The sequence below is a fragment of the Lingula anatina genome, chromosome 3 (genome assembly GCF_051362555.1).
Source record: "Lingula anatina isolate TDL-2025a chromosome 3, LinAna3.0, whole genome shotgun sequence".
NCBI lineage: Eukaryota > Metazoa > Brachiopoda > Lingulata > Lingulida > Lingulidae > Lingula > Lingula anatina.
The window spans coordinates 23,396,723-23,409,628 of NC_141769.1; the positions used below are offsets into that span (position 1 = coordinate 23,396,723).

The 12,906-nt window shown below is 34.8% G+C and overlaps 2 protein-coding genes across 4 annotated transcripts in view; one reads left to right on the forward strand and one right to left on the reverse strand.

Moving 5' to 3' along the window:
- LOC112041869 (uncharacterized) overlaps positions 1-12,906 on the reverse strand; it is a 69,228-nt gene that overhangs the window by 20,979 nt on the left and 35,343 nt on the right. For all 3 annotated transcript variants that reach the window (XM_087009210.1, XM_087009211.1, XM_087009209.1), the window contains exons 7-15: positions 11,480-11,721; positions 10,985-11,105; positions 9,648-9,896; positions 8,840-8,984; positions 8,324-8,513; positions 7,804-7,982; positions 7,216-7,428; positions 6,197-6,369; positions 4,652-4,755 (exon numbers count right to left, since the gene is read on the reverse strand). In XM_087009210.1, coding sequence (XP_086865336.1) covers positions 4,652-4,755; positions 6,197-6,369; positions 7,216-7,428; positions 7,804-7,982; positions 8,324-8,513; positions 8,840-8,984; positions 9,648-9,896; positions 10,985-11,105; positions 11,480-11,721 — 1,616 coding nt within the window. The remainder of the gene's footprint in view (positions 1-4,651; positions 4,756-6,196; positions 6,370-7,215; positions 7,429-7,803; positions 7,983-8,323; positions 8,514-8,839; positions 8,985-9,647; positions 9,897-10,984; positions 11,106-11,479; positions 11,722-12,906) is intronic.
- On the forward strand, positions 1,375-4,354 carry LOC106168485 (uncharacterized). The gene is made up of 4 exons (XM_013547553.2): positions 1,375-1,821; positions 2,121-2,220; positions 2,770-2,844; positions 3,031-4,354. Exons 1-4 carry the CDS (start codon positions 1,591-1,593, stop codon positions 3,522-3,524), a joined length of 900 nt encoding a protein of 299 aa, XP_013403007.2. The 5' UTR covers positions 1,375-1,590; the 3' UTR covers positions 3,525-4,354.

Consider the following 12,906-nt stretch of genomic DNA (forward strand, 5'->3'; position numbering starts at 1 on the left):
AATATCACTAACAATTTATCTTACGAAGCACAAACAAAATTTTCATTCTCAACAGATGACAAATGGAATCAATGAGCTTTGGTCAATGGGGTTTCCCCTAAAATCAGTCCTGATGTTTGTGGGCATAAACCCTTAATTCTTGTCCATGCAAGTTTGAAGAACTCACCTCTGGACTCATCCAAGTTTCTATATGGTGCATTAGCATGCTTACCTTTAACAATTTCACTATTTTGCAGAATACAGGATGTTATAGCATAATCATGCATGCTTCTGGTTGCTAGGACCTACTATAGTCAGCTCAATATTAAAGGTTGACCAGCAATTTGTAGTTCTAACTTAAAATTACTGAATAATGAAGTATATATTAGTCTGAAGAAAAACCTTCAACATCAGAAACTTCAAATTTTCCATGAGGCTGATTCCAAGATCTCTTCTGAAGGCCCCAAGTATATATAAAGTCAATACACCATGAAAAAGTGCTCCACCCATGGTGGCAGCCCGTGAGGAGCTAGTACATATATATATGAGAATATTTCTAGCTTCAAAGTGCCAAAAATTAACCCATGTTCATAATAATTAACAATACTTTATCATCAATTTGAGTGATGCAATGATAATTTTTACACAAAAGATAAAAGTAAATAATCAAAATCAAATAAATGGAAATGCAATAAGACCAAATAGTTAAATATAATTATAGGTCTAAACATCATCCATAAAAAATTCTGAACTTGTGTAAAGTTTTACTCAATCTACTCAGCTAGATTCATGCATTGTAAATTTTGTCCTGGGAAATAAGAGTGATAATATATTGACAGGATTTTTTTTTTTTTTTTTTTTTTTTTTTGGTGCATGTGCACCTCCCTCTCTCTTTTTCTCTCTTTCTTACTCTCAGTCTTAAATTTCTATTCCTATATCTCATCTCAATTCTGCTCCAATGGGCTTAAATTAAATCACTTAAAATACACATGTCATACCAGGACCTAACTAGGTGTAATGATTATACAGTCATGTAAACACTCAGAGATTCATAACACAGCCCAGGTTGGAAATCATTAAAAGATTAAGGACATTTTCTGGATGGGTGGGAAGCCAATAAATCCAAATAACAGGCCTTAAAATATTTTACTGTGGTGAGACAGACAGTTACCCGCACTTCAAAATAACACCCAAAAATAAAGGAGTGTCTGAAGAATACCACAAGGCCTTTATCATCAATTGCCAGGCTAAGCACCACAACAAGTGATGAGTGCACAATTCACTTCCTGGTATGAAAGTGACCCTGCAAACAACTATATCCTGTTTCTCAGGAAATCCCAGGTAAAACCCCACAGTAACAGGATCAAGTAAATGAGTCAGCACACCTTTAAAACTATGTTGACACCCCTGTGCAGGCTATCAGACTGACACACCTGTGGACCTAAGCAGTCAAAGAGAAAACCTTGGTGCTGTCCTTAACAACACCAGATATTGTTTGTGACAAAAAAGTAACTTTTCTTTTATATTACACACACATATATATATAGAAATTATACATCATAGGTTGTGGACATTTACCTTAGGAAAGCAAGGTGTACAGAGCAGAAGAAAATGACAATACTGGACAATGTTTTACTGTCTCTACTGGCGACAGTATGTATTTTACCTTATGTTGAAAATAAAGCACATGGAACAGGGCATAACCAGGTGCTCATGAAGATGGTCTATGAACTGCAGAAAGACATCATTCAAGACAAGCAGCAGCTAGCACAGCTGAATGCTCTGACCAAACAGCTCAAAGACGAGGGGGAAAAACTAACAGAGGAGAATAAAAAACTCAAGGTAAGTTTAAAACTTGTATTTATCATAATGCCATTCTTTAAATTTCATTGCATGATCCTTTTTTAGTATTTTACATCAACTGAAGCCACATCAAAAGATGTTTCATTTGTGTATTGAATCATTTATATTGGTACTGTGAAATGTCTTTATACAAGCCATGTAGATTTTTTTCATTCTAATTAACATAAAACAGTATAATTAATACATTACATGCATAATGTGCTACATTAATTTTGTTGCATGACTTCTAATTATTAGAACTGGTTCAAATAGGTCTTAGTTTATTTTTCATCTTACAGGAAAAAATTAAGGAAATAAACCATTTACTGCATGGAAAAATTGACAGTAGACCAGAGAATGGCACTTTACACAGAGCAAAGAGGCAGGTTTCAATCAATGGTAAGAGAATTATATGTAAGCATTGCATATTGGAAAAGTGCTTACACCTTTATCCCAACCAGTCAGAGAGACTAGCATGTTAAATCAGTTCCTTAGGACCAGATGGTATATTCTGTGTATATCTTAAACCCTAATCTTCTACAGCTTACTGTTGCCAGATATAATATTTCTATAGTTAATCATCTCATTTTTCTTTAAGTCTTGATTTGTGATAAATATGAAAATTAATTTTTCTGCAATACTTACTAGTAAATGAAAGCATGATGACAGAATTATAGTTAGATTGCTTTATTTTTCAGTTTGTATATATATGTTTGTGTCATACATTTATCATAAACTAATTTCCATTTGTCATCTAGGATCCTTATTTTTGGATTCTAGTTTGTCACTGAAAACTTTCAATAGTGGTGAAATTCATTTTATCATCATTCTCTGATCAGCATATAAAATAAGTTAAAGATTCTGCATATATGTTCTTAGACTCTAGAGTTAAAAAATCTATATAATACAGACATTTTCTATATTTCTCACATTGCCTTTGCTTGGCAGGACAAGCTGGTGGAGCAGTGTATATCCGCTGGGGCAGAACAACATGCCCTGTGGAAGCAGAACTGGTATATAGTGGTAAGCTGAATTCACCCAAATTATTTCACGAGTAGATTTATGAAAACACAATGTAGAGGCCTGGAATTACGTGCCCCAGGTGCTCCCCTTTTCTCTTAGAGTGCAGGTTCAAAAAAAAAAAAAAAAAAAACTGTCAGAGGGTTTTTTAAATACATGTATATATTATCATGAATTTCTATATTTTAGGTATAGCTGGTGGGTCCCATTATACCCACACAGGAGGAGGGAGCAACATACTGTGTATGCCCAGAGACCCACAGTGGGGCATCTACACAGATGGATTTCAGTCAAGTGGTCACTTCTATGGTGTTGAGTTTAGGACAGCAGCAAATGACCCTTTCCACAAAACAAATGCCAATTCCATAACAAGTCTAACCCCCCAAGATGTAGTATGTGCTGCCTGTCGTGTCCCCACACGCTCAAGCCACATCATGATCCCGGCACACATGGAATGCCCCAACAGCTGGTCCAAGGAGTACACGGGGTATCTCATGTCTTCTGCCTATACCCACAAGCGCTCAGAGTACATATGTGTGGACAGTGCCCCCGAGGTGGACGAGAAAGGAGGGGATGACAAACAAGGCGCCCTGCTTTACAATGTTGAGGCTGCCTGTGGCTCTCTCCCCTGCCCTGACTACATCAGTGGTAGAGAGCTCACCTGTGTGGTCTGCACCAAGTAGTACTCTGTTGTTGAAAGTTTTCGAACACTGACTATATTCTCCACAATGAGGACGTTGTGGAACTAGTGTTCAGAAATGTTTACAAGTAACATTATGTTTGTGTGTGTTTCTAAGTTCTAGTCGTAATTATTAGAGAAGGCTGAACTATTGATTAAAAAAAACCTATGAGTAACATTATGTATGGATGTATTTCTTAATTCTAGTCATAACGTATAATCTGAGGTGGCTGAACTTAAGCATTGTTTAAAAAAAATTACAAGTGACAGTATGCCTGAATATGCTTATAAATATTTTACTCATAACCTACATGTACCTCTGGTGGATTTAAAATCAGACAGTATTTCAATCTTAATTACCTGTGACAAATATATGTCTATTTTCAATAGGTAAAAGTGGTCTGTAAATACAGACCGAAAACTAAGAGAGAGCCAATGAATAAAATTTCATAGTGTCAAAAATTTAGCACTTGACATATCTGCTCTTTTCCTGTCTTAACGAGTTACAGTACACATTATGCACTGTAGCAAAGTGGACCATTTAGCTGGTAACAGACACTGCAACACAACAAAAACAATTGAGCACTAGCTTTATTTTCACTTTCACCAAAGATCTCATAATCATATGTAACTTTGTAAGTCATTTTGTATTAATTTTGTGAATTTTCTCAACCCATCTAGGTCAGATTTAGCACCCTTAAAAAGGTGAACTTCTGCAATAAATGAACACTTAGACTTGGTAGTTCATATATGAATAAAGATTATCTCTAGATTTTAATTTATGTACTTTAATTTACAGAATATAGATTTCTGTTAATAAAGACTTCAAATCCACACAGATGTCATTGTTTTAAAATCAATATTAAGATCTTTAGATCAAAATTTAGTAAGACCAACTTTACAAACTGTAAAACTTTCTCCAAATACATATTGCACCAACTATACAGAACACTTGCATTTATAACACGGTAGCAGGGAGACCATCACATCAGAGACCCAGCTTAAACAATAGGGTCATCTCTGAATCAGTTCCGTGTTGGAAATTGGACGCAAGGCAATTATAGCTAGTTTTGAAATAAGGAGTATCAGTGGCCCCCCAAAATTAAAGGAAAAATTATCACAGACACTTACCATGGAATGTAAAGCAAACAACTTGATGGGGCATTTCCAGCCTCTGTGCTTTCTATCCTCAAATGGTAGTAAAAGGTCAAAGAACTCCTCAATAGTCACCTTGCCTGGAAAACAACAGTACCTGAGGCAAATGAGACAATTCACTACATCCAGCTAATACAAAATTAAATAATAATAGTAAAGTGATACACTAAATTAATTTTACATTTATGGGATAAAATGGTTCCATTTGTGATACAACCTTATTTAAACTGATTAATAAAAGAAAGACAGCTGAAGGTTTCCTATTTGCCCCCTCCAGCCCCCATGATACCTTCCCTACATAAATATATTTCTTTGCCTGATTAGAGATTATTATTTTGGTAAAAAAACTAACATCATCCTTTTATATATTATCAATATGCAACATTGATATTATTACAAAAACATTTTGTTGGATATATTCTAGACTAACAGAGCTCATTTAAGCTCAATGAAGAAAATGATAAAGCCTATCTAATTTAGAAAGATTAATACCATATGGTAATCAATTTATACCCATGTTATGTGTGGTAGATAATTAAAAATTGGTGCTGACTATGCTGTTGATCATTATGTAATATTGCATCAAAATTGAAAAAAAACTCCTATTTGCACTGCCATTACAAATGTTATGAAAAAAAACTGTGTAACTTATTATTTTACAAAAATGAATCTTAGGATTGACATACAGCTTAAATAAAAAACCATCTCTATTGGATTATCATTTTTTTTTGAATTTATGAAATTATTTGTGAAATTTTCATTTTTCTCACTCTGGCATTTTCAAAGTGTGAACTTATGCTGGTTACACACTATACTTATTTTTTTTTATATCTGTGTTGCCTCTTGTACATAATTAAATTTTGGTGTTGATTTTGCCAATAAGTATAATGTATTATTGCATCAGAATTGACAGTAGCCTATTTTGTGCATCATTATTTTCAGATTTTTGTCTGTACATTTGACAGTTTTGATGCCTTCTTCTTCCTTGATCAAACTTTGACATTTTGTCGTCTCCCAAGGTAAAACAATATAGCTTAAGTCTTTATTACAACACAACACAAGCTTATGGCATGTTTTTTTTTATGACAACTGTCCATGTGTTGTCATTACAACACCAGGCCTTTTAAACACATTTACCAACACTACCCGCAGTATATCTCCTGAGTAGAGGCTATTCACCTGGATAGCCTCATTCCCTGAAGATGTCCTGATAGACATCGAAATATTGGAGGTAAAACCTATCTCAATATTAGCTGTTGACTGAAGAAAAAATCACATCATTCTGACCAATCAGAATTTTCTCATATAAGTTTTCTCACTTAAATTTTTTTTTTTCATTTATAGTATTTACTTCATCAATGGCAGTGTAGTACATGTTAAAATTCCAGACAGCAAAATCATGTGTGGGTTGCAATGAGTCACTTTTTAAATGTACTTGCTGATGTCACATCTGTTAAAATACATGTGATATGAATGTGGAGTTACGCATGTAAATGCTCACATCAAGATATCTGAACTTACCAGGTAGAAAAACCAAGATGCTCTCCCCAGGTACTGCGGACAACCTGATCAGAGTGAGAGCCAGGTCATATTCTAGATCTGTGACAGAGCTACCTTTGGCCAGCCTCTTTCCTACCGCATTGTACAAATTAGCATCCTTCAACTCCAGTAAAAACTCTTTCATGGGCTGGTCACTGAAAAAAGGTATGATATTTTTGAAATGGTCAGTATGGCCAAAATGATACCTTTGTATGGTCAAATGTCCTCTTAAAAAACAAAAATGCAATTTAGAAGAGTTAATTTTAAAATTGTTTTTTAAACAATTATTCTACTTGGAGCCGTATTTATGTAATAGGGTACATGTATTCACATGTATATGTAAGTATATAATAGTACATTGTGCCTAAAGTATAGTAAAAGTAAAGCAAGAGTATATAAATAGATGTAATGAATATGTATAGCTGGTGTTAGTGCCCTTTTTGTGTCACGTGGGTCATGTGACCCTCTACTATAAAAAGCTGTTGGCACGTAATTCGAGAGAGATACACCAGAGATCGGATGTGAAGAAAGTACTGTATTTTATGTAAGATCAGTCGGAATAAAGACTCTGAAAGGACAATACATTTGTTGTCGTGCCACGGTTGCATTTGGTTCTAACAGTCAATCTGGCAAACAATAGGATAATAAGTAGAATGGTTAAACTTTTCTTTTGTTAGTATTAATTGATAGACCCTCTTACATACTAATTAATGGCATAATCACCACCAGGGTTTTCAAATTGGTAAATGAAAAGATGTTTTTCAGGTTAAAAAATACAAGGACCTCAGATATGAAATAATGTTCTTACAAACCGCGTGCTGAGTGATCAAGTGCAACTACAGAAAGGCTGGAATGCACCGTATCAATAAAGGCTTATGCCTATTTCAAATATTATATTGCTACTTATTATCTATTCTTAGTTTTTTTTTTCATTCAGGGTGACTCCTGAATCATAAAACAAAAATTACACATATATTTAACAGTTATAAAGAATTTAATACCTAGGATCATCTGACGTCAAGTAGTGTGCTGGGGTCGTCTGGTTGTACTTCATGATCCGAGTGGCGAGTTTCACTTTCTGAAATGATGTCAGGTCTGAACCAAACCTCTGGTTAATGTTCTCCAGGTAGACCAGCTCCACGGGATATCTCTTGGTGCCAACAAATATAGATGCCTGGGACATCAGTTTGATTTCCTCTTCTTTGGCAAAATACCTGAAGAAAAATAAAAAAAAAATAATTGAAGGCAAAATATCTAAGATAATATTTAGGAGAATATAAATTGAGAGAATTTATGGCAAAATACAAGCAACATTATATTAATGAGTGAAAATATCAAGGAGAACAGATGAGGAAACCAATAAAAATATCTGGGAGAATAAGTGGAAACTGTGGCAACAGTCATTTCTAAAAGATAAACAATAAATTCAATGGATCTGTGGCAAAATAATCACTTTTCATAATGAAGAAATTGACCGCTTAAACTACGTAAAAGAATGTGTGGTTGAAAATCAAACATGGAAAAAAATTAAACTGACAAAAACGATAACACTATAAAATTTCAATTTTCCCCTGCTCTGTCAGACATACTTCAAGAATAAATCCCCCTGGATAGTGGCTGACATGAGCACTATTTTGATGTCAGGATTGTTTTGGGCGAGTAGTTTAATGATCAGACAGAGCATGTCTGATTCCAGTTCTCTCACATGGACCTCATCCAGTATTAGGTGGGTGAAAGTCTTCAGCCTGGCAGGGTCATGAACCAGGGCCTAAAACAAACATGAAAACTGTAGTCATCGTCGTTGTCGTCATAGTAGTAATAGTCATAAGACTGAATAATCATTTCCCTCCATCTGCTACAGTCATACATTTAACAACTTAAAGACAAAACTTTGGCATGAAATGCATTATTCTTGAAGAATTGCACACCGTTTCTAAAAAAGTCACATTTGTCATCCATCCGACATCTATTTATCTATTTACTCATTCATTTGTTCATTCATTTCCACAAATTAAAACAATATACAAATTTTAAAATTTAAAGGTTGAATTACTTAAAAGTATGATGTAAAATAAATCTGCTCTCTTTTTCAGATATAATTCTTCATACCCTGATGATAAACCCTGTTGTCACAAAGAGTATGCTGGTGCTATTGCTGGCCTGGTAGTCTTGGCCTATCTTGTAACCTACTTCTGTCCCCAATGTGCTGTGCCTCTCTCTCGCCACCCTCTCTGCCAAGGTTTTGGCAGCCATACGTCTTGGCTGAGTGACAATAATACTGGGCTTTCTGCCCACTCCTCTGTAATAAATAAAGATTATTTTTATTTATCAATAAAAACCACAACATCATTTGCCTTGTGTTCATGATAATCAATACAGACTACTCTAAGCCAGCCTGTTTCTAACAAATAGACAATTCACTGACAATTCCAATCACTCCTGTCACATCTGAAAATATATCTGGCAAACAACCTAGACAAATATAATAATAATAATAATAATGTAAACAAACACAAAGTACAAGTGAATCAAAATATAGAATTACTTCACATTTCAAAAAGCACTACATAAAGGTTTAACATGCATTGTGTAACTTTTCCCTTTGGTAATCCTCTCCTTAATTACCTTGTCCGGTAGTCATCCAGTATAAACTGTGGCACTTGAGTGGACTTCCCAGACCCTGTCTCCCCTTCTATACAAGTGACACGATGAGTGGCAATATGCTCAATCACTATGTCTCTGTACTTCAATATGGGCAGTTCCTCAATACCTGGAAAATGTATTTTCTTCAGTGAAAACAAAGACACTAGTAATGAGAAACCTGAGCATCCATTTCAACTATTTTGACCAAAACTGTCTACAGATAAAATGCTTTCCTTCTGGCAAATGTAATAAAATTCTTACATTTCTAGCAATGACAAAAATGTTGGATCAAGTGAGCAATGTGTTTCTCGAGATGCTGTTTAATTGCAGGATTTACTATAATTAAGCTAGATCTTAGCCTACAATGGAAAAGACATATTTGAGATCTAAACTAAATCCCCCATAGTGAACAAATTACTTATGAAGTCAATTTGTTCGTAAGTCTAAGGGCTCATTCCCATTGCAAACATCATTCTAAGTATATCAATCTAACTCTGCAGGGACTGCTTATTTTTCAGCTATGTATGGTCATGTGTCCTGAACTTGTCTAATTTGTGTTACATTTAAACTTAACTGCTGTGTGGGTTTCCTTTGGAACATAATCATAAAACTGAAACCACTTGTCATAGTATATATTCTGAAAGGCTCTTTCAAGAAGAATTGTGATGTTGTGCAAAAGAAAAATATTTCAGTTTACGTAACATAGCCAGGATATTTGCAGACCAGTTCAGGACACATGACGGTATAAGCAACAAAGATACAGCAAAACTAGAACAACATTGAAAAGCACCTTCGGAGTCAGGATGTAATATATCTTGAGGGTCTTCATCAAATTCTCCTATATCATCTGCAAGTAAAGCTTCCTCTTCCTCAGCTCCATCTATACTACAGTCTTCATTCCCATCTGCCTCCTCAACAAAATGGAATTTGTTCAGACAGTCCCTAAAGATTCTTTTCACACCTGCACTGAGGAGGCTGTTGTTTTGGACAATGTTCCAAAGTTTCCCCACAACTTCTTGGCTCACTACTTCTTTTCTCCCTGTTTGAACATAATAAACAAACTTCAATGTTGTTGTTCAGTAACTGGACCTTGTACTTTCATCAAGGTTTTAATCATATTTTAATTCATTCCTTGTATATTTTCCACAGATGAAATTTCATACGGGGTATATTCAGTTAATGCAGGGAGTTCCAGCAAAAACTGGAAATAAATACTGCAGCATTATCAAAAATAATTATAAAAAAATTTGAATATCTTGTGAGCATTATTTAGTATCCTTGAACACATGTACATGTAAATAAGAAAATTACTTAGATAATAATATCATTCATGGAATCGCCAACAAATTACTCATTTGTCACCAAATTAATAATAATAATAATACCAAACTTGCTTTATTCTTACCCTCTGATATCAGATGGATCTCTAGAATAGACTACAAAATTAAAGGCCCCTGTCTAGTCATGTAACTACCCACCCCTAGCTGCCCCTTAAACAGGCACTCATGATCAGCTACAGAGGAGGATAAATTGTGAGGTTGGGCATAGCTAGGATATAGTTCTGTATGTTTTAGGGCATTACCACTCAGCTGGACATATCATATGGAGTAGGTCTGAGGCCATACTTCACTTGCATCACATAACGTAGATAGGAAAGTGTGCTATTCAACACCTAGATGTGAAATTGCCCCCTGCTTACAAATACAAAGGTATGTCTGACGTGAAATGCATTCTTCTTGACCAATTCCTACAGAGCCCAAAACAATAGTTTTGTAAAAGACTATTAGTAGCCAGAGAGTAGTTTATTGCATATTAGTCATTTTCACAAGGTAACTCTCTTTTAGATTTCAGCAGAAAATAGTGCAATATGACGTCTTAAACTGGGTTCCCATCCCTAGATCGATCTAATAGAATTGGTCAATCTCCACGGGGTCCCTTGCTAAATGGCTTAGACATCTGGGACGCCCACTAAAACTGCTAAACAATAGTTAATTATCCCCTATCAGCCTCAGCAGGCATGACAGACATCTAAGCAGCCAAAGTTAATTGCAATTAAGCGAGAATCCCCTTGGAGTTAGTTCGATCCAAAGTTAGTACGATGGGTCTCGAAATTTTCTTTTAGAGTACCTTCAATGATCCAATGGTAATAAAGTATAAAGTAGCGTCCAATGTATATATCCTTGGGTTCTGGGAACTCTTCACTGATTTGCAGGAACTGGGCAAGGAAATGGGTCCAGTCTACCACTTTCTGTATAATAATTAAAAATAATAAGAATGACAAAATGCAGATACATGTTAAAACTGGTATATGAAGTAAAACCCAAGTACCACGAATGACTTTCTCTATTTTTACCTACACAACAGGTTTTGTTAATTGTGTTTATAACTCCATTTAATGGTCAAAGACTCAGAAATAAGCAATAACCCTGATAGAATATATAAATTATTTTTGAAAACAATTGTAATATTATCAATGAAAGCATATATTTGTATAGTTTAACCTTTTTTTAACTCAAACCTTTCCCCAAAGAGTACAACTGACAAACATTCCAAACCCTATCAACAATGCAACACACATGTAATATACATAATTATCTTACTATACAGTACATATACATGTACCTGAAACCATGATCCGCCTATAATAAGACTCCTCAGGACAGGGTTCACTTGTTTGTATTTGAACTTCTTTTCAGGGGCACAAGTTGGTTTTGTTCCCCCACTGAAAGTCATGGCTGCCAGAATCAGAAACTCAGTTGGTGTAATATTGAATTTGTACTTTTGGTTCAGACACAGAAGATGGTTCAAGGCATATGCAGAAAAGGCATCTTTGGTGGCCATTGAATCAAAGAAGCTTGGGCCTCCTAAAATTACAAGAGGGTTAAAAAAATTACACCTTAGAGAAGACTTTTAAATTAATAATTATATAGCCACACACTATGTTCATACACATTGTCAGAATTTAGTTAACATAGTGATTCCAGATTAATGTGACAGGCAAAACTACATACATTAATTGATAAATGTGTGTTTTGAGAGATATTAAAATGTACAACTTACGAAGTATTTCATTTTCAACTATGTATATGAAATTAATACACATTATTAATACACATAAAATACATCAAACTTCAGTGAAAGTTACAAGTACCTGAACCTAATCAATTTTTGTTTCATTCCTTTTTTGGACAAAAAATCAACTCTATCATACAGTTAAACCTTCTAGTGATGCACCTAGCTGCCCCTTAAACAGGCACTCATGATCAGCTACAGAGGAGGATACATTGTGGGGTTGGGCATAACTAGGATATAGTTTCGTATGTTTTAGAGCATTAATAATTCTTTTCATTCAAATCTCCAGGAATATAGCAGTGCAACTTCCAAAGTTTAATAATAGTAATATCAATTAGAGAATCAGAGAGGCGATACCGCCTCCTAGTATTGTACCACCAGCTGGAGTAAGCACATTTGTATGAAAAACAAGGGACACCATCTCCAGTGTTGTGCTTGACAAGCTCTACCAAATGCAGTTAACAAGAGTTCCAATTTTTTGTTGAAAATTACAATTTATAACAAAATCATGGGGAAAAGGAAAAGGTCAAATCCAAATTTGTGAAGTGTGGTTCATGGCAAAAAGTACATGCTGGTGGTACTAATAATAGCAGCATGAAGAAAAAGAACAACAACAATAACACTGGATAAAATTTTACAGGAATTGGTAAAGTGACTAAGGACCAGCTAGCTGTGCAAGTTTCCAAGAAATGTTTATCTGTTAAGCACGTATGTAATAAATATCATATAATAGTATTCTTTTTACTCAGGAGTAAAAAATGATACACATCAGAGATCCTTCATATTTAGAATTTGTGATGCTGGCAACCCGTGACATTGGCCATTATACATGGAGCAGTACACTTAATTAGCGATACATTCTGTACCAGTAATACTCTGAGGGGTTCTTAATGTATTATTACACCACAGGCTTTTTTTCCTTTTCACAAGTTCTTCTTTAGTTCACTTTTTGATGTATACTTTTAGGAATATATGAG

Coding starts and splice junctions, on each gene's coding strand:
- LOC106168485 (XM_013547553.2), top strand. CDS start 1,591: ATGACAATACTGGACAATGTTTTACTGTCTCTACTGGCGACAGTATGT. Junction 2,221..2,769: donor GAGGCAGGTTTCAATCAATG/GTAAGAGAATTA, acceptor TTTGCTTGGCAG/GACAAGCTGGTGGAGCAGTG. Junction 2,845..3,030: donor AGCAGAACTGGTATATAGTG/GTAAGCTGAATT, acceptor TCTATATTTTAG/GTATAGCTGGTGGGTCCCAT.